At 42.1% G+C, this 22,389-nt stretch overlaps 1 protein-coding gene across 1 annotated transcript in view; it reads right to left on the bottom strand.

The window, feature by feature from the left end:
• LOC146172501 (DNA (cytosine-5)-methyltransferase 3A-like) overlaps positions 1–22,389 on the bottom strand; it is a 292,512-nt gene that overhangs the window by 227,133 nt on the left and 42,990 nt on the right. Inside the window, exon 4 of the mRNA XM_084585778.1 lies at positions 8,663–8,752. Within this exon, the coding sequence (XP_084441904.1) occupies positions 8,663–8,752 (90 nt within the window). The remainder of the gene's footprint in view (positions 1–8,662; positions 8,753–22,389) is intronic.

The raw sequence follows: 22,389 nt of genomic DNA on the forward strand, positions 1-22,389 counted from the left end.
GAAAATAAATTTTACTAAAACTATGGTAATATCATTTTCTAAAAATGTGATTCCCTCAATGTTCAGTTACACTTTCAATGACTCATCCTTGCACATGGTTTTGGAGTACAAGTATTTTGGCTTTATATACATCACGAACATGTCCTGGTCAAAACATTAGTTTTATTTGGTTTAAAGCAATTAGTAAGCTTGGGTATTTGAGGCACAACTAAGTTATTAATGTATCAATTTGATTTCTTCAATACTAGCTCATGCTCTCTCTGGAACCCTCACAAACACTGTGACATTAACATCATTCACATCCTACAACGAAAGTCAATCAGGTTCGCTATGATCAACAAAATTCACCCTCTCATGCCTTGTCTTTTATGAACCTAACCACTTTACCTATATGCCATCACACCACCAAGTCACTGAAGTTTCTGCACTGCATCATTAATCTTTATCATGTCTTGCATCCTGCCTATATTCCTTCAAATATTATAAGTCAAGTAGAAGTCATCATAACCTTAATGTTCGGTTTTACTTTGCTCACATTGATAATTTTAAATAGTTTTTTTCCACATACTATTGAATACTGCAGCTTATACAGAACAGTTAGGTCACTGTCATACAAAATTTCCTCTTAGAAATTAATTCCATCTGATTTATGCATTTTGTTTGCAGTACAGTGCATTGCTGCGAGACCTTTTTGGTACCCTATCCTTCTGTTGCTGTCATGATATTCCGAGTTAAATTTTTGTCATCTGCCTTACATCATGTGAATTTAGTTTTTATCATTTATCTGTTTATGTATGAAGTATATAATTCTTTAACCCACACCTGCAATGGCCCCATAAAGGGGCTGTAGTATGTATAAATATGGGCCTTGTCTTTTGTGGGCCAATATAAGAAGCTCACTGTTACTGCGACAAGGATGGCACACAGATGTCTTGGCATGCTGTGTCCATTACCTCTTTAGAGATGATGGTTGAATATGCCACAAGCACATGTTCAAAATTCGTCGGCCCTAAGGCTGCATAGCCTGTTTTGGTCAGTGAAGAAGTGTGAGCCACTTTCACTTGGGGCATGGATGGCAGTACCTCAGGCTCAATTTGTGTGATATGGGCAGCTGCCGCTTTTCAGTGCAAATATTTTTTTCAGATGGGATATAACCTCTTACACAAATTATGAGCTTATTTTCTGGCATTTCAGGAAACAGAAACTTTTCATTAGTATTTTCGATCATTTTTCTTTTACTGCTTTCTTCGTTTGGTCAGTGATGTGCCCTGGAAGGGCAGCAACAGTGAGCTGCGCTGTGTTGTTGCCAAGGCTGCAGCAGAATGCTAGCATCCATCGAGCAATGAAATCATGTGCACCACAGAATGAATTGAAATGGAAAAATGGCAACTAGGCATAAATAATGCACGAGAGCATGTGACTGGCCTCAAGGTTTGGGACTGGAATGGATTGGATCTGAAGCACCGCACTGGCAGTTTTCATGTGAACACCCACAGTTTGCAAACAAAGCATTTCTATTGTATCGAAACAAAAATCTGGTGCTGTAGATAAATTTCCATTTTCAAACCAGCCCACTTTCATGCCATGTCAGACAAATATTGCAGAATTATGCATGAACATGCATAACATTACAATAGCTTCACCAAAACTACTTTAGCCTTGCATCTAGGTCGACTTTACTACTCCATGAATGAATCAACTCCAAGTTGAACCCCAAACTTTTAAAGCTCATTTAAAAAAAAAGAAAGGTAGGAGTTATAAGAGTTACTTTGAGATATGTCCCAAAGGGGGCTAGATGCAGAAGTCTTCTTCTATCCCCAGTGTGCCAGCCCTAGCAGACAAATCCGGAACCCCCAACCCACTGTGCGAGACATCGCCACAGCAGTGGGTTCAGGCCAGATGGGACAAACACCGAGTTGTGTGCTCAAGCAGGCTTTATTCTGCCCATTTACATGGCAAAACAACACCTAAATACAGTCAAACCCACTTATAACAATACTGAAGTGCCATGGAAATGTCATTGTTATAATCAAGAATTGGAGCACGGTTAGACCAAAAAAAACAAAGAAAGCATTATAAACTACACAGTTAATGAGGATGAGGTAGCTTACACTTCATTTTGTAGTGGGAAGAAACCCGTAATCCATAAGCGTAGTCTATTTCATGGCAATCTGGCCGACATCTTTCTGCAGGGCATCCACCTGCTGAACATAGTACAGTGGAGGGTTCTTAGCAAAAGCAAAGTCCTGCATGAAGTCGATCATACTCAAAGGCTCCCGGTGAGACGCAACCTGCACAGGTTCCGGTTCATCGTAGTCAACACTACTGTCACCATCCTCTGTGTCAGTGACTGCTGCAACGATAACCTCGCCTGTCAGGTCTTCATCGGTTGTGAGTATTGTTGGCATGTAAAAATTCCTCAACTCCTGATTCTTCACCGTCACTAACCCTCAGTGTGAACCAATGTTTGGTCATCGCTGTGTCAGCAGGAGGTGAAGTGCTTCGCCCTCTCTGTTAAAATCAGGCCACTTATTCACAAGTTCACTGCACGGCATTCAAGAACAACTGGTAAAGTGCCTGTTCCGTGCATTTGTAGGCCTCGTGTCAGCCCTTTTCCGACCGTCGTCCATTGCATGGCCAGCACTGGCATCACTTTCATTCTCAATACTGAGTGAATTGTGGATGATTGTTGATGCTGTCAGTTGCGTCAAGTTGTACTTGCACACCAAGTTACACACTCTTGTGCAGTCTTTGTGCTCATGTGCAATATTCCACTTAAGCGGGGACATGCGTCTTGAAATCAATTTTATTTACCAACTAAATTTGATGAAACTTTACAGAAATGCCCAGTTTCTTCTGCTGATTCCAGATATGCAAACATGTTTTTTCTGCCACAATTAGTCCCGAGAGCTATTAGAAATGTGTTAGAAAACTACTGTTGTCTGCCTAAACTACAGGGGAAAAAATGTGCATCAGAAATTTATTTGTAATATACAGGTGGGCACAACAAATTGTAGGAATGCAATCTTGGAAGCAGTTTGCAAATTGAGCTAATATTAAAGATTTAACATGGCAACTGTATAATAATTTCAAGATAAAATTTAAAATTTATAGTCAAAATAAAAAATGTGCTTCCAACACTGACTGTCACCTTCTCAATACAAGAATTATAGCTCCAGCTACTCTCTAGTTGCTGAGATATCCTTTGGGCAAACTTATAGTTGAACTCGAAGGTTTTGAGAAAATGCCAACAAATGCACCAAAGTAATTTTACTCATTGGAAGTGAGAAATAGTTGCACAATTACATTGTGAAACCCTAATAAGCCCTAGGCAAGGTCTCTCTGTCATAGGATGCTGTAATGTTTCTCGAACTGGTCGTTCAGTTCACATACAGCTTGTGAACTGACTGTGCGTTCGTTTTTCGGTTGCAAGACTGGCAGCAGACAGTGTTGCTTTTTTTTTCACATAAGCCTGCCCCGTTCTCTGTGGCTAACATTCATTTTTGAAAATATATCATTCAAAGCCCTTTGACAATTGGCAGTAGCCTGCATGTGCGCGTCATGAAAACGTTCGCGACAAAAGGGTTGTTTATGAGTGCCCTCGACACGTGGAGAACTGATGATGCTGCACCACAGCCTTCACGCACAAAATGTATTCCCGCTTATCTCCAGTTAATTTCAGAGCACCACAGCACAGTTTACAGTTCGCAAATGATGCAAGTAAATAGTTCACGAAATTTAAATTCCCAATGGAGAACAAGGTTCCACTGGGCGGTCAAGTTGAGTCGTGACGCTGGCACTGTCAGCGAGAAATTCATTCTTCCTGTCCATTACCACATTTGAACCTGCTGGTATATCGTGTCTGTCGCTGTATTTTGCTATTCTTCAGTTTTTTCGGGCAGCAAAATCACTGTGTCGTGATGTACGAAGCTACCGCTAGAAACATTAGGCCTTGCATGGTGAATACAATGTCACAATCACCGTATGCAGGTTCGTCATCTTGTGCTTCCTGTGATGTTTTCATGAAGTTTTCCAATCTGCGAACGGTTCGCTTTCATGCCAAACTTGTTTCTTGGGGGAAATATCACCACTGGTCGATCACAACTGCTGATGCTTCAATCACAACACAGAAACAAAATGGTGCTGCCTCTTGTGCTGGGCTGCGACCGAGGGCATCATAGAGACGACGCAGGCCTAATCAGCCAATCGGGCAGTACTCTCATGGCATGTACACGAGTAACGAATAAGATTGTGCGTTGGGATGTTCTTTTGGCATTTTTTTTCTCTTCCCAATAAACTGGTAAGAATGGTAGTGGCAGGAAATTGAAGAAGGAAAGCTGCTCTTTCAATCGGGACAAAGATGGCTTCAGTAGCTTGCATGGAGCCGGAGCTGCGTGCCGTAGGAAAATTACCATTTTTGATAGCGATTTCAGTTGAAATTCGGCCAAAGGCAACAATATAAATTGTTCTTGCGGGCAAAATACTGAACTTAGAACTGCGAGATTTGCAGATTCAGAACTGCCTGCAGACTTCAAGAATAATGTTTTTGAAAAATCATATTTTTTGCACTTTTTCAGTTTCTAAGACCTGTGTCCCCTTTGACTTCTGGTGGTATTGCCGTTTGCTTCCTCTTCTGCACCGGTTGTGTTGCGCTTCCTGAAAGTAGGTCCTCCATTGCTGGTTACGAAAAATCGAGGGCCACCAAGATCGAGGCAATGATGATGGCACACTAGGAGAACCACACTAGAAAGACACGTGTATGAATACTGCTGCCCGCCTGCCACAAAATATGTACAACCACAAAGTGGGAACTTGGACAAAACAAATAGGGGAAGATAGTGCAGCACACCATGGTTAGCGCACCCTCAGAATGGACTGCTCCACCCATGCAGAGGCAGAAATGACATGAGTTCTCTAGGCCACGGGCATTCTCGAGAGGGAGTGCTCAAAGCTCTCCCTCAGAATGGCCATACCTAGCAGTGGCTTACGCCTGCCCTCTTCCTCCACATGAGGGAAACACTCAATCCTCCCCTGCATCTCTGCGGCATGCAAGCTTCCCCGGCGCACCCGAGCTACACATTGGCTCAATGCACTTTGTCCTGATTTTTTGAATTGTCGCTGCATCAGCATTATCGACTTCTCCGCACACTCACGCGCGTTCGTGGTCGCCACATTTTCACATTTTTGTTGACTTTCAGTGACCCTATTTGATAGTTATAAAAAATAATATATGACACCATTGTAATGAGCAGTTTATTTTACCATAGAACACTAGGTAAACCTGACGGTGCAGCAGTTGCCCATTCTTATATCCAATATATTGTCAAAACCAGTATTGTTATAAGTGAGTTTGACTGTACAACCGCTGCAGTGAGTGAACATCCTGCTAGCATATGAAGGTGAAATAAAACCACCAAATGGGAAAGCGCATGCAAGGAGGTTGGAGGAGCATTCCGCTCACCTGGTATGGCTTTGTGCTCACTGCCCACAGCGGTAAGAACATACGATGACCGGGCAACAAATGTGACAGTGGCAGTCTCCCCAGCACAAAATCAGAACTGTGTACATGTGCAATTAACAGCCAAAAATAACCAAGAGAATCGCGAGAGGCGTCCTCAACTTAAACTGTGGAGAAGTCTGCGGGTTACGCTGAGAGGAAAGAGACAAAATCCCTGGCGGCATCACTGCCACGACAGGGAAGCAATGGGGGGTTACCGGTGTGCCCTTCCTCTCATCATCCTCCCTAACAGTGTGCGTAAACTAGCGTAATATTTACGCACAGCTGTTATGAAGGAATACAACTTATAATTGTCAATATATAGTATAGTAAGACTGCATGGCTCATGGCAACACTAGCAATTGCAATGCAGCCACAGGTCCTTTGGACTTTTTTGAAAAATCCATTCTGCATCTGCAACAACTTTTCAGGAGATAGCAGTGCTTGTATAATCAGCAAGTGCCGCCATAATTCACGAGTTTACCGAGAGAACTGGAAAGGTTGGGAGTTATGCAAGACAGTATTATTTTTCTCTTACTCTAACGCACAATAGTGTGCATTTATACTGTGAAGATTTAAAAAAGTTTCCTACCTGAACTGCTCTCATTTGAAGTGAAACTGCACATCGAGCTTATGCTTATGGTAACTTGTCCTACAGTAAGTTTGACAATGGCACTTACCTGGTTTGACTTCACGTTGTGGAAACATGTAATCATCGGTACCAAGATCAAGGAGTCAAGCACTACAAACAGGCTGCTGCCAAAAGGCAGTGGGTGCAATATCTGTCATCTGCAGGGGGCTCACAAGCCATGCAATGCCAGCTTTGATACCTTTTTTTGTAGCGGAAGCTATGCTAGGCAGTTGAAAAAAGTTTCACTGTGCCTGTGCAAGGCCACAGCTGCACATGTGCTGTAACCATGGCAACCAGCTGTGCCATTCCACAGGTTTTCTGCCACTGCGCCACACCAGTTTCCACCACTGTTCCAACTCACGACATCACATATCTTGTTATGCAGACTCACTGTGCATGGGCAAACTGTTCATGGCTGTCTTAGTGACTTGTCAGGCACGTGGGCTCGCCACAGAAAGAAGGCAGGTAGCAACATCACAGCAGATGCACATACTGGCATGGAGAGAAGAAGGGTAATTTCCACACTGCACATGTACATGTCATCACAAAGAACTGATCGAGTGCAGCGGGAAAGTGTCTGCTGGCATCGCATGCGCAGAGCATGAAAGTGGGCTCTGCATAGAACATGGTGCACTTTGATCCATTCAACGGAATGGTAATTGTGTTCAATGCAATGCTCAGTTGCCCGCAGCCAAAGCTTTCTCTCTACATTTGATTCATCAGTGTTGAATCACTCTAATGTTTTGCTCTGATGTTTTTCTTTGTCAACAGATGGCTCCACCGCTTGTCTTTGATGATAGCCTGGCATTAGTGACTCTTGGTTGTTCAATCTCGTTGCAGGCGATAATGCATTTTCATGACGCACGGCCAAAACAGGTAAGTAGCATATTGAAACTTGCCACCAGATGTGCAAGCTCCATGCACAGCTTCCCCACTAACAAACCAGTAGATGAGGTAGAAAAATTTCTAAAAGCCTCCACGGCAAACATGCACTACACTGTATATATGCAGAAGCTACTTAATTAAAACTCCAAACAATGCATCATTTTTAGTGACAAAGAGCTTCACCTCCAAACTAGGGTTTGCAACTGAGACAATATTTGAACATAGCCGGAGAGAGAAGATAGCCAACGATTTCGAATGCTGTTAACTCAGAGTTCATAGCAGTTTTGCAGCAATATATAGATAATTTCAACGTTTTCATGTTGTGCTATGCTTGGTAACACCTACAACAAAATCACACATTTTAAATATAAAGGAAAAAAGACAATGGCACACACTCTGCTTAAATGCACTAGTTATTCACACAATAAATATATGAGTTTTTTTGCACCTTTCTATTTTTCTTAGGCATTGATCAGATCATTTACACGTGTTATTGGTAGTAAGTCCCAGCCTCCAACTACAGGCTACTAAAAAGCCCATTGCAAAAAGCTCCCGGAAATTTTTTCTGCTTTTGCAGGGCTTGCAGGCTTTTGCAAGCTAGGGCTGAGAAGGTTGCTTCCTCATGCTATCAGATGGAGACAACTCAATGAACACCCTGCAGAAGAGTATTCACCTGCTTGGGAGACAAATGTCCGAAAGAAATGTCTGAAGAATGAAATGAAACAGTATTTCAGCATTACCAATATTACAATGAAGTCACCTAAAAAAATGTGAGAAATCATGACAATGCATGGAACGTCGTATGCTTATACACAACAGGAGTGCCACCTGTGCGCTGCAAGCAGCTGCCCCAATAGGCACTGTCCCAAGAAAGGAGAGACAGGGTCTTCCATGGTTCAAGTTCCCAGCACGTAAAAGAGACATACACCAGAAGTACACCTGGTACTAATCAGATTGCATTAATTTCCAACATTACTGTATGCTCAGATACTCAGTCAAAGATTAACCAAATGTAAGATTCAAGTACATACACAAATTCATCTTCCAAGTCATTAAAATACAGCCTTTTAACAATCAAATGAAAGCAATCTTGGTTCCCGTTTATAAAAAAAACTCCTGTCACAGCAATTCTGCAAAATGAGAGGTGTGGGAAAGGCACTGGTTAAGCACTGGGTCCTGACTAGTGCATTTGGTGCATCATATCAAATATTCATGAAAGAGTGGGGAAACCTAAGCAGAAACTTTACAATGAATTTCCCTTTGCCTGCTGCCAGTACATGCTTACCAAGATCTTTTTGGGCAATCTCACCATAATGAACATTATTATATTGTTATAGTTGGACAACAACGTAGAAGGTCAACCACTCTCGAGTCACACACATGAGCAGGTGGTCGCTGTTTTCAAAGCACTATTGCATACAACCTCTCTATGCACTAAAGCAAAGTGAAAAGCCCTGCCAAACACCTCCTACCAGTCCCTCTGGGCTAGTGCCGCTTTGACATGCGAGGACACTAAAAATGGATGACTGTTTGTGTCATGCACATCTCCCAAGACCGTTGGCCTTCTATATGCCTAGCTTACTCATGGACATCAGTGGGAAACAAGAGCCATCAGGGAAGCACAGACCACATGCAAGAATACTGCATACCTCAACTGCTTCTCGCACTGCAGCAAGGTACCGTGCGCCACCCACCCGGGACAGGCTCTTTTGGTAGGCCAGGACAAAATTTGACAATTTCTCCCGGGATACCTGCAAGAATAACCCAAGAGTCGAGAGACCCAAGGATTGCAAAATTATTTTTGAAAAGAAATTCAAATACATTACCAACTACTTTTAAATAGCATGAACAAATTAAAATATTACCAATTACTGGTTTTAAGAGCAATGCGTAGCTGCCAACCTGGCAAGATCACAGCGCATTGATATGCCGCCACCGAGCATTCTCACTATGCCTCTGCAGCCAACAGAAACTCATCACGTGGTGCTGTAGCCATTTTTTCTTGATGTACCAGTTTAGCTTTTCATGCTTAAACATTTACTTACTCCTGGACAATTTTGTCGGACTGCAGCCAAAGCTACAAGAGCCAAAACTATCAGCTTACTGCACAACAGAACAAAGTCCCTTCATAAATTTGACGGATCGTGCTCTGAAATATTATATCATTAATGAAATGTTGGTGTTATTACTATACCGTGTTTTTACTAAGAGACAAGTTAGTACAATGTTAATGTAGTGCATTTTAAAATCACTACAGTGCACCAAGCAAATCGGATGGTTGCGCCACGTGCTGAGAGCCTCACGAAGAGTACATCGGCTGCTTCTGCTGCTGTACCCACCAGTTTCTGCATGCCTTCACAATGTGCTTGTTTCGGCAATGATCCGCTGTGCATGATATCCATTAACCACGAATTTACGCTCACCTAGACCTTAATTCGTTCATTACCACACCCATTGAAATCAATCACCAGTGATCAATGCTTTAAATTGCCGATTTCAACATGTTGGAATTGTTTCTCATGCACCTAGTACCATTCATTAATTAGTGCAGGCACTGCACTGTAGAACCAGTTTTAATTTTCTCACTCTGGCGTCATTCCAATTTTTGATGGACATTTTTGGGTACTAATGTGCATGTGTTATTACGAAAAGGGGCATGGCAGCTGCACTTGAAGAAAAACCTGCTACTCATGCTAATGAAGCATTAACATCAACTTTTTGTGATCAAAAGACTTCTAGAAAGTCAAATATCAAATCATATTGCCGGCTTTATTATCTGATGATGCTGAGTGGTGATAATTACCCGAAAGTGGTGCCAGCTATTCACTAGTGAGCTCTGACTGAGTCCAGGTTTGACTTCATGAGAATACAATCCTGAAGGTCTGCTACATATCCAACGTGTATACCCAGCCTATAGGCTCCCAAAGCAATGCACTGTGGCACTGCTGCTCCTGACAGGAAGCACCATCTATGGCAGGAAAATAGAAACTGGGAATAGGGGGGCTGTGCCAGCTGCGCGTTCTCCTTGCACTGTCACACTCTCCCTCTATTCTGAGCATGTGCAGAGCTCTAGCGCTGCATCTGCGGCGCGTCGCAGAGTACCGTCAGCGGCGCAGCTTGAGAAAGATCTGCTTCCTTGACTTTTATTTTCTGGAAATCGAACTTGAATAAGGTGGAAGAGTTGGTCGACAGTGTGTGAAAATGCACTGTTTGTTGCCGATGGGGCTAAACCAGTGTACGCGATGCACACGCGTAAAGAGCTTGAGCGCAAACGCATGCGCAATGATGTTAAGAAAATTTATAACAAGTTTTAGTGCTTTATGTTTCTTTACATCCACTCCCTCAGGATTAGGCAGGGATGCTACCAAGGTTAGCATTTGCTGGGGAAAGTTTGGGAAGCTAATAGCACCTTTAAGAGAGTGATTAAAGTCAATGCTAGCTCACATTTGCTTATTCATAGCAGGCATGGTCATCACATAAAAATTGATTTTCATTTTAGGCGGAAGATGCCCTTGCAAAGCTAGAACTAACACTTATTTCAAAATGAACCCGCGGTGGGCTTCATTTAAATTATTACGAAGTAAACTCATGCACCAGTGGGGCAATAGCCAAGGTTTCGACCTCTTTGCCCGCTAGTCGGAAAAGCATTCATGCTATAAATTCAGTGCCTCGGTAAAATCAATAGGGTAAAATGAAACCCACGAGAAATGATTTCCAGCGAGCAACAGTTCATTGTTAATTTAATAGGCAGCTTACACTCTCTGAACAAACTGTTAGCTTGTTCAGCTCTCCTCTAGACTTTTATAGCTGGCAAGGAGACTGCCACATTCTTGAACAGAAACCTACTGAATCAAACACTTTTTATCTTTTCGTGCAAAGACATCCACTGAGAGGCGCTGCTCCCCTCGTACTCCCTGCTCGGACTGAGGATCACACAAGCGCGCGAGCTACTGATGCTACCGCCGGCGTCTGGCCGGCTGCGCCTGAGCCCCAGAGGCATAAACGGCTCACCACTGGCATCGTGCAGCCAAACTTGAGCTTCTTTGGGTTGTTCCTGCCATCGCGAAAAATCCGCTTCTACACTGCTGTCGAAGCAGCACACCAAACTACCTGTGCGAAGACTCCACTGCACCCCAGCTGGACAGAAGAGCATGTGTGCATGCATGCCACCTCCAGTGTCAAAGAGGCCACACCGGCGGTGCCAGCACCAGCTATTTCCAGTAATGCCGCTGTGCCCTCTCAGTGCTGAAGTTGCGCGCCAAAACTTTAGCTTGGGTTCCATATACAGCCAGTTTGAAGCAGTTTTGGATTCGCTTCTCATGAAAGCCAAAAACTGTTTCACCGCGTGGCACGAGAAACGAGGCTGTTTCCACCTGCAGTTTTTTATGTAGCTGAAGAAAGGCAGTGTACTGATAGTTCATTTCCATGCAGAATGTTCCTGGTTCATTAATCTTTAAAATGTATGTTCTAAATTTTTTTTGTAAATAATGCATCAGTAGATATTGTGCTTTTTCTATCTTACTTTTATTAACTCGCCCCAATAATGGCAATTTTTCAATTTTTTGAGTTTTCTAATAAATGTTTTGCTTTGTAACTTATGTTTTTGGAAAGAATATTCTGCTATGTGCATTTTGTATGCTGCAATGTGTGCTGCAGTATTATTAGTATGATAAAAATTATCTTCAGAGACTTACGAAAAGCAGCCATTTTCTCGTGGTAACAAAAACGTTCTATAGCCCAAAGTATTCTATAGAAAGCTGTTTCTGTATCATTGGCAGCTCAAAAAATAAATTTCAAGCAAAGATGCAACTGAAACTGAAACCGTAACTGAGTTCAGATATGCCAGATCTACATGGTGTAGTAAAACCATGATAGAAGCTCCACCCCCACAGCCTTGGCAGCTTAAAAAACTGTCTGGGAATATAGTCTCTTTACAAGAGATTCCATCCAAAACCATTGTTGGCCACAATAGTTCTGACAGATGAGCTATTACAATGTTATCTGGCATAGTGCAGCTCAGTAAGATGAAACACATGGCTGAGAGTGATACAGGAATATCAGATGGTGCAAATTTTAGGCAAAGCTGCATCAACAACTAAACTTCAATTGCACTAACAGGCTGCCCTTTAGTCGAGATCGAAGGCAAAGCCACCAAAGCTTCTGCACCTGCTTACAAAATAAGGCCATCATGCTGCCACCACTCCTGGGACAGCGGCCACTTACTGAGAAATGTAGGGCAGTAATAACACGAATTGTACAATGGGAAGGCAGTTAAAACTCAGAAGCCTTCAGGGCAAATCAGAAGGGTTGGCAGGTATGTAATGACATAACATTAAAATTACTGCGAAAGAGCAACACAATTCTTCTTAATTTACTTTGTAGTCTACGTACACACAACAAATAGAAATAAACATCATTTCACTTTGGATGCGACGTACACATTCTTTCGTCTTACCACCACTTCTGTCCCAGACTTATTCCCTCACTGTTTTCTTATAGCACATGCCATTACAAAAAGCAGACAGTGACAACAAAACAATTAAAACAGGACACTGCTGCAGCAGTGTAGTGGTTATGCTGTTCAACTGCTGTATCTAAGACTGTGGGATGGATTCCCTGCCATGGCTACCGCTATTTGATGGAGGCAGAAAGAAAGGGTGTTGTTCTGTGCTTTCCCAACAAGAGCAAGACAAGGCCGGGTATGTACTGACATTACAGACAGCATGTAGAATTGTGGCGTTTGTACTAGTTGTGGAGAGAGCTTTCACTTGAATGCAGTTTGCCCTATTCTAATAATACGACACTAAATACATGAAATCAGTTCTTCATGCTGCCATAAAACTGAAACTTGTACAAAACAATGTTAGTAATGATTGCCTCTAGATGTGCATTGCTTCCTGCCCCCCAGTGATGAAAAATGAGCATGAAAGAAACGAAAGGAATCATTGGCCAGCTAAACTGAATTCTTAATCAAAATAGCACAGCCCAATAAAGCCACAATTCCCATTTTTTAGCCAACATTCATGTTGTTCTGCATGTTTTCATGAGTGGCAGTAGGAGCACATAGATCGTTATTGATTAAACAAAGCAAAACAAGCAAAAAGAAGCTTGCCAACCTCTGTATATGTTACCATAAAACTTAAGAACCTGAACTGGGGTGGCAGAAAGGGATAGCAAGGAGAGGGAGAGGAAATCTTAAGAGGTTAGCAACAGGGAGGAGGGACAAGGTAGGTTAAATATTAAAAATATAGGTACAATACACTGTGTGCATGAGGCACAGTCATCCTTTTTATGACCGGGGTGATGGGCGGTTCTCTTTGTTTGGAAACCAGAGGGGCAAGTTTTTGGCACATTGCGTTTCATTTCATGATGGGGCAGAGGCTCATGTGGAACCCCTACTTGCCGACAATTCTCAAAAGATTGAGTTTCTCGAGAACAAAATTTTGTTTTTATCTGCGTTTAATGCGAACAAGGAAAGATCAGCAGAAGTATTCATACGCACTACATTTCGCAATTGCATTGTGAATCATAAGTGCTCTGCCCTTTCGTGTCCAATGCAATCCCACACTGGGTATCAATGGTGGCACGAACCATTGTGTCGCTCCTGTATCACTCCCCTTTTTGTGCCAACACATGTGATCAGAGAAATTCATGCACCATGATGAGAAGAGCATATCAAGTGTCCACCCTGCCAATTGATCCTCCGGCTGTTTTAAAACCAATAGGTCACTTCCAGCTCAGACACGGGATGGTAGCACACGAGCAGACAGCCATTATGCACCACGCTCTCACCTGTTTGCATCTAGCACTGCATTCAGGTTAGCAGCATGTGTGCCCCATTTCTCAGATTTGATGTTTTCGTAATCTTTGTCGTCTGGTATGAGTATCATTTGTCTAGAGTCCCTTGCTATTGTGCCTAGAGGCACAGTAGCAATATGGGAACCGCTACTTTCATGTTACTCAATATCTTGCTCAGGATGTCATTAATAGCATCTAGCTTTCCTGAATATGTGATTAGTTATGATTTATTAGAATTAAAATAGCTTTTTAAAAGAGCGTCATGTCCGAAAATAGTCTGCATTTCATGGGGTGTCCATATTTAAAGCATTTTACCCAAGGAATACAAGCCCCAGGGGAAGAGAATGCATATGCAGATTGCAAAACCAGTGAGTACCCACTAACAGAGGGGTCCAAACTTTGCAGCTGCCTCAAGTGAAATGGATGCATGAACCGCTAAGCCACTGCTGTGTTGGTGCTACAGTGGAGTGAAGTACTTGTAAATTTGTATCTCCTTGGTTTTTATTACAATTTATTTATTTATTGCAAATACCTACAGTGCCCATTGGGCATTATCGTAGAGGGGTTAGTTGCAAATATAAAGCAAACAGAAATGCTGAAGCGAAAGCATACAATCAGTTCTAAAAAAAACGTCTTAACAAAAAGAATGAAAGCACATTCAATGCCAAGTGTAAAAGACACCCAACAAATATTTGTGACTCAGTTTCACAACAAAGTACACTGCCTGTAACATAATACAGATTCATATAATGTTCTCGATGGCTAGTGAAAAATTGGGTGCAGATACGACCTCATCCGGGAGTAAATTCCAATCTGAAATTGAGCGCGGAAAGAATGAAAACTTAACACATTTATGCGACTTCGATATGGCCTGATTTTTTCGAAATTGTCTCCTCTCAGACTGATAATGAGGTTGTTTTAAATATGTATTCCTATCACTTCCTGTGTTACTATTGTCAATGTTGTTCAAAAGCTTTAACCGGAAGATTTTCCTGATGCGGAAAGCAGTTTCCAACCTAGACTTTCCCTGATTTGAGAACCTCTAATTCTGTAGTCGTAGATAGCCATGTCGAATCTTGCAGCCCTTTTTTGAACAAACTCTAACTTATCTTCAAGGGTTTTTGTGAAACCACATGCTTTTGACATTGAAACCACATTATTGAAACCACATGCTTTTCGTCAACGCATATGACAAATACGATAAAGCACGGCAAAAACTTTGTAAAGCAGAAGAGACAGACCATCTGGACACATCAACCGATCAAGGTATTCCCTTTTCATTGTCTTCAATTTGGAATAAATTTTTTTCTCACACTGAATTTCATTTTGATAGAAAAAGAACAAGGCAAACAGCAAAAGTTCTTGCTGCTGTCTAGCTCACCTGATGACGAGGATGAGGCTAGAGTTCAAAGTTTTAAACTTCCGGAGCCAGCTTTTCATCGCCAAAAGTAATGGTTATTTTGTTTTACTGTAGCAATGGCATCTATTGTGGAGACTTTTACAGGATTCCTCAGATGGGAGAAAGTGACGACAGAGGTAAGTTGGTTTCCCTCCTACGAACATTTCTTCTATCACTTAATATAAACTCAAATCCAATTGACATTACTATATTACATTCACTGAAATTTGTAAGTTAATGAATGCCATCCAGTGTTCTGCTTAATGATTATCGACCACTGGAAAAGACAGAACACATGGAAAAGAAGTACACGGGACAATACTGGATCTAACATTTCCTGTTAAAGTTAACAGCATGCTGTTCAATTACACATGAAATACAATTATGTGAATGAGTTCAATAGCACTTTTTTCTTTGTGTTTGTTTCAAAGACATCTCTGCTCTTTGAACAAAATGTCCAAAATAGACCTTGTGAGGCATTTCAGCTATTTTTATACTAGATGTAACGTGCTGAGGACCAAGGAAAGCATTTTTCTGAAGCCTTTGTACCTTCACTTTGCAGGAAGCTATTCTTTCTCAGTACTATGTAGCGCACCACGCCAACCCGGTAAGGTCTCATATGTCAGCTTCCTGGTCCCTAGCAGAGGAATCAATGTGCACTGCAGGCTTTTTCTGTTTATATATCCTTTGAATTGTTTTTATATTTACTTATTTGTGTTTTTTGAGCCAGACTCAGCACAGGGACTTGTGAGGAGTGACAACGGCAAGTTTTTGCAGGCATATTGGTTTGGAGGGTTCATTTTTGGAAGCCTTACCACATTTGTTTGTGTGCTTTGCAGAAGGCCCCACTCATTCACTACAGTCACAACGTTCTGGTAAGATCAGACATGCCAGCTCTCTGGTTCACAGGCAATAATACCATTGCATGTGTGTCTTTCATGTTGTTCACTGCTTCAAACTGTTTAATGTCTTTTTGTTTTTGTTCTTTGATCCAGCCTCCCCTCAAAGCTCTCAGCGGACTGGCTCGGGTAAGTTCTTGCTGGAAGATTGGGAGGGGGGGGGGGGGGGGGGGGGAGCTTGTTTACTGAGTCCTTCATGCACTTGATTTGCAGAAGGCAGCACTCGTTCAGTGGAGCCACGACACTCGGGTAAGATTCACAAGCCAGCTCTCTGGTCCACTGCAGGCAATAATACTGCTACAGACGAGCAAGGAAGAAGATGCGGGCAGTGGCATGGCAGGAGCGCTCGCACTAGGCCCACTAACATTTTCATTAAACGTTATTGCACGACCATCGAGCATCACCTCTCTGTTCTCTGTTCTCCTGTGTTCATCGGCTTGCCGCATCGTAACCTTTGGTTGGAGGTGCGGGATACTTCACCATCACCCCCTCAACCTGGTCCGGAGCTTCGGCACCCTGCGACTTCTTGCACCGTCGGCTGAAGGTTAAGGGGCATCGCATGGCTGTTCCCCAGCCTGCCGGACCCAGCAAGACCTTGCTGTTCCTCCGCCCCGTCCTTTCCGCTCGACCACAAGACACGACGAAGGAGAGACCGACCCGAGACGGCACACGACCACAAGACACAAGAAACCCGAATGACCATATGTGACCTCACTGACCTAATGTGCCGACCAAAGACCCCAGGACTCAAGACACCGCTACACTTCAAGACATCATTCCCTGCCTATGCCATGCGGTGCGTGCCTTGGCCTCTGCCATCGCGTCGCGCAATGCGTGGCCCGAGAGTGTCTTGAGCCAAGGTTCATCGGGAATCATCGTTCCGGCAGTCTGTTCTATTCTTCCTTCTTCCTCTTCTTCAAGAATTCAGATACACCCATCATCATGCCGTGTAATCATCAACATCGGTAAACTCCCTCATCCACTATCAGGACAGTTGCTCGGTGGCCCAGGGTCATGTTACGGATGAGCAAGGAAGACGTGGACAGTGGTATGGGCAGGAGCGCTCACGCTAGGCCTGCTAACATTTTTATTAAACGTCATCGCATGACCATCGAGCATCACCTCTCTGTTCTCCTGTGTTCATCTGCTTGCCGCATTGTAATGTCGTTCATTCTTTGAACTGTTTGACGTCTTTCTGTTTTTGTTCTTTGATCCAGCCTCCCCACAAAGCTCTCAGTGAACTGGCTCAGGTAAGTTCTTGCTGGCAAATTGTTGAGGGAGAGCTCTTTTGCTGAATCCTTCATGCACTTGCTTTGCAAAAGGCAGCATTCGTTCAGTGGAGTCACGACGTTCAGGTAAGATTCACAAGCCAGCTCCCTGGTTCACTGCAGGCAATAATACAAATGCATGCGTGTTGATCATTCATTCCTTTGACCTGTTTGACGTCTTTTCATCTTAGTTTTTTGATCCAGCCTCCCTGCAGAGCTCTCTGCAGACTGCCTCAGGTAAGTTCTTTCTGGCAAATTGGTTGGGAGAGCTGGTTCACTAAGTCCATTGGGCACTTGTGTTTTGCAGATGACCACACTCGTTTCTTGCAGTCATGACATTTGGGTAAGGTCCGACATGCCAGCTACCTGGTTCACTACAAGCAATAATACAATTGCGTGCATGTCTTTTATGAAATTCATTCCTGTGAACTGTTTGATATCTTTCAGTTTTTGTTCTTTGACCCAGCTTCACAGCAAAGCCCTCGGACTGCCTCAGGTAAGTTCTTGCTGGCAAATTAATGGGAGAGCTGATTTGCTGAATCCTTTGTGCACTTGTCTGTTCTGCTTTGCAGAAGGCCACACTCGTTCACTCGAGTCATGTCATTCGAGTAAAATTCACATGCCAGCTCCCTACTTTGCTGCAGGCGACATAATACAATTGCATGCATGTCTTCTATGTCATTCATTCCTTTTAATTGTTTAACGTCTTTCACTTTTTTTCCTTGATCCAGCTCCACAGCAAAGCTCTCAGCGGACTGCCTCAGGTAAGCTCATGCTGGCAAATTGGTTAGGAAAGCTAGTTTGCTAAATCCTTCGTGCTTTTGTTCTTGTGTTTTGCAGACGGCCCCACTCATTTTCTGCAGTCACAAGATCCAACATGCCAGCTCCCTGGTTCAAAGCAGGCAGTAATACAATTGCATGCGTGCCTTTTATGTCATTCATTTCTTTGGTATGTTTGACGTCTTTTGCTTTTTCTTTGGTGAAGCCTCCCCACAAAGCTCACTGTCAGCAGTCTCGGGTAAGTCCTTGCTGGCAAATCTGTGGGAAAGCTGGCTTGCTGAATCCTTCGTGCACTTGTTTGTTCTGCTTCGCAGAAGGCCACACTTGCTCTCTCGAGTCACGACATTCCGGTAAAATTCACATGCCAGCTCCCTGGTTCATGGCAGGGGTTTGATACCATAATTATTCTGTCTCATTCATTCGTTTTAATTGCTTGAAGTCTTCCTGCTTGTGCTTTTTTGGGGCAGGCTTACCCAGGGTAAGTTTTTGCTGCATTAGTTGTTTGCCAGTTGTGCTGAAGCTTTGTTCATTTATCTTTGTTCTGTGTAGGAAGCATCTCTTCTTTGATTCCAGAAAGCCAGACAGACCAGTATGGTATGTTCTAGCAGGCCAGCACCCTCCTTCATGACAAAAGAATGACATCAATGCATGCATGTTTTATCTTATCCCTTATTCCATTGATTTGTTACATTTATACAGCAATTTCATTTATTTCCTTTCGTGCTACATCCACAGTCTCTCAGCAGGGATTCGCACAGAGTGCATGAGGTAAGGACTGAAAGACATGCTATTTTCTAGTTCAGCATGCAGTTATGCCTAGAATGCATAGAGAGATCTGATTCATTGTTACTGTATAATTTTGTTTTTAAGAAAGCTGCTTCATGAACTGGTGGCTGGACCTGGTAATGTAGTGCTTCAAGTATCTGACTTCATTTACCTAAATTCTTCGAAAATGGAGCAGTTTATTTTTCTTTAAGATGAAACATCAAAAGGCCCCTTCTGCAATGCTTCATGCAAAGGAGGTATGATACATTGCATCCTAAGTACAAAATATCTGCACTGATTTAATTCGTGTTTATTGCTGGGTAAAAGAAACAGCATAGTATATGTGTTTGGTCTAATTTAGTCACATCATTATAGCATTATGCTATAGAGATTTTTTTTCTTGCTATGTTGTATTCAGGTGCTCATGTACCAATGCCAAATTATGACCTTCTAGCTGCACCAGAGTCCCTGCAGGAAATTAAATGTTACCTTTGGCTTATATCAATCATCTGATATTGCATCCTTTTCTTTAAATTGATAATACAAAAGTGCTTGCTTTCTGCCTGTATCTTATATTTTCAGGATATAATCATGAAAGCTTGGCAGCCTTGATCAGAACTGAAATATTGTGGGAGTGCATTTAATTAGTTCATTTAAATGTCCTGTGCAAGATTTCTTTTTCTAATAGTTGAAAGTAACTTTAATGTTTTCACTTCTAGTAAATTCAATCTTCAGTGCATGAATCATCATAGGTCTTGTTCAAAATGTGTGTTATACTGTGGATCTGTGGAAAGAGTAGCTCAGATTTGTCTGTGAGTTTTTTGTGGCGAATTTCATAGCCATTAAAGCAAATTGCTTAACGTCTGTATCACTTCTTTTCATGCTGATCCGATTTTCATGTCAATGAGGACATTTTATGTGATGAAAATGGTGTATTTGGCTGATGTAGAAACATTAAGATAGCTGTCTGCCTGTCATACTAGTTAGTGCAGGAAATGCTTTCACCAAAATTATTGTTGTATTTGCATCAAAAAAAATTGTAGCACTAGGTGTTCACATGTTTCAACTATTTCAATTTTTTGTTTCAGTGGTAACACTTACAGTTCTAAAAGAAATTGCATTTGTAAAAGCACAAAATAAGGTCATAATTTCTTTACTTGGTCAGGATGAGGTTAATGTTGAAGAGCTTGCTCTGCACAGTTACCCTTTATTGACTGTAAATGATGTGGAGGAGCTGGAAGACAGTCTGAAAAACTAAGAGGCAGCTCGCAAGCAACTGGTAAACAAGGCATGGATTCTTTAATATTGCACAAGGTAATGGTTGGCTATTTTAAAGCAGAGCAAGATTCTGTCGCACATCGGTGACACGACTGTGCGCAACACTACACAGCCAATATGTTCAAGCACCTGTTCCATGATTCGGTGGGCATCAACTACAGTTTGTAGGGACAAAAACGGAAGAAGGCTTTAGTGATAATAGAGATCTTCAAGGTTATTGTTGGTAAGTGCTCATTATATCTGCGCCTTACAAATGAGAGCAATTAGGAACAGTAGTCGATCTTCAATGACACTTTAGGTAGTGGTAGTGAATTTTGATTCTTTTTGTAGTCCTTTAACATTATATAATCAGCAAGTGCACTGCTTTAGTCGGTGCTTCAGAGCCAAGCAGAGCTTCTTGTAGCCCCTGTTCATGTGTTGCCTAATTTTCGATGACTATCAAGCCAGTATGAAAATAGAACACTTCCCGAGAGGAACAGGCCAGTGGTCAGACTACAAGTGCACGAGTGAAGAACAGAAAGTTAGTCTCAGTCATGCTTGCATTAGAGAGAGTGTATGTTCCAAACATTAGTCATTGTACTAAATGTAGAAACAGGACTTCATAATCATAATTTGTGGGGACCACCCTGGTCCCATCCTGTAGCAAATAATGAAAAGGCAGCATACTGCAGGCAACAGACAAAACACAAATATTGAAAACAAATTTCTGCCAAGTCCATATTACATTTTAGTAAATTGTACATAAAAATCCTAAAGGCCTTGCTGTAGGACATTCCTATCTGCGCTGTTGCATTAACTTGGCATGTGTTCATAGTAAGGAATGTTATCACTTTCGAGGGTATAATGCATTTTAAGGACGGGTGCCCTATTTCTTACAACCCGACATATAGTAAAAGAAATCTAAGCTGAATAACTAATCTAGACCGAAGTATGCTGATACTTTTGCAATATCTGACTACTTGAGTGAAAATGAACATGCAAAAAGTGCTTGTTAAACACCTTTATACAATGTCCTTTTCACAAACAGTTTCATTACTATAAAGATGCAGGAACAGTACCAAGACCAGATAGAATTCTTTTTATCGGTCACATGTAGAGTGAGAATGAATATTTGGCCTAGAAATATATATGTAAGAGTACTGCAGAGATGACAAAAGCAGCCTGAGGATTTCATGATACCTGTATGCAATTTATATTTTGCCCGATGAAAGCTGTTTGTTAAAAGGAGAGGCAAGAGCAGATAAAGGCATTCTGTATATTGTTTTAGTATGTTACGAGAGTAATCTGTCTGTTTGACAGGTTTCTCGCATTTCTTTTTCTGTATTAAGGCAACATCAAAATGTGTTACAGCCTATAACGTGACATTGTGTGCTCTGCAAGTGAAGATGTATTTTTTGCCAATCTGTAACCCCCCCTGCTATAACGCCTTTGGGCAATGCGCGGTAACTCTTGAATAAAGAAAATAAAGAATTGTGCCTTTCATAGAATCAGTTCGAAAAAATGCCAATACACGCTCGGCATCAGAAGTGGACGTACGTTCATCCGTTATGGCTTGGCTAAAGAACTGCCAGGCACGCTTGAACACTACAATGAAGAGGTACTTTTTCTATGTGCCATAATTTATTATCTGTCTATTATATAGTGATTTGTCATGCCCAGCTTTCATTTACAAGCATTCAGTGTAAATTCAGCCTATTCACAATATTAGACACTTATCAAAGTGTGCAATCCCCATGTGATTTATTTTTATTTATGAATATCTGAATCACAAAAGGGATCTTCATAGGGGGTACAGAATGAAAAGGAGAAAAGTTAGGTGTAAAGATGTCAGTTTGAGGCAAAAATCAAAATAATCAACCGCTGTTCTTTGGCAACAAATAGAAAATATATTTAAATTAAGATGGTTGGTTGGTTTGTGGGGTTCAATGTCGCGAAGCGACTAAGGCTATAAGAGAAGCCACAGTGGAGAACTCCGGTAATTTCGACCACCTGGGGTTCTTTAAAATGCACTGACATCGCACAGCACACGGGTGCCTAGCTTTTCGCCTCCATCGAAAAGCGGCTGCCAAGGCCGGGATTCAATCCCGCATTCTTGGGAACAGTAGTCGAGCACTGTAACCACTGCGCCACCCCAGCGGGACTATTTAAATTAAGAGAAACATATACTATGGCTTTTACCAAATATCTTA

This window comes from Amblyomma maculatum, unplaced genomic scaffold, assembly GCF_055883805.1.
Source record: "Amblyomma maculatum isolate TAMU_Amacu unplaced genomic scaffold, ASM5588380v1 scaffold_13, whole genome shotgun sequence".
Classification (NCBI taxonomy): Eukaryota; Metazoa; Arthropoda; class Arachnida; order Ixodida; family Ixodidae; genus Amblyomma; species Amblyomma maculatum.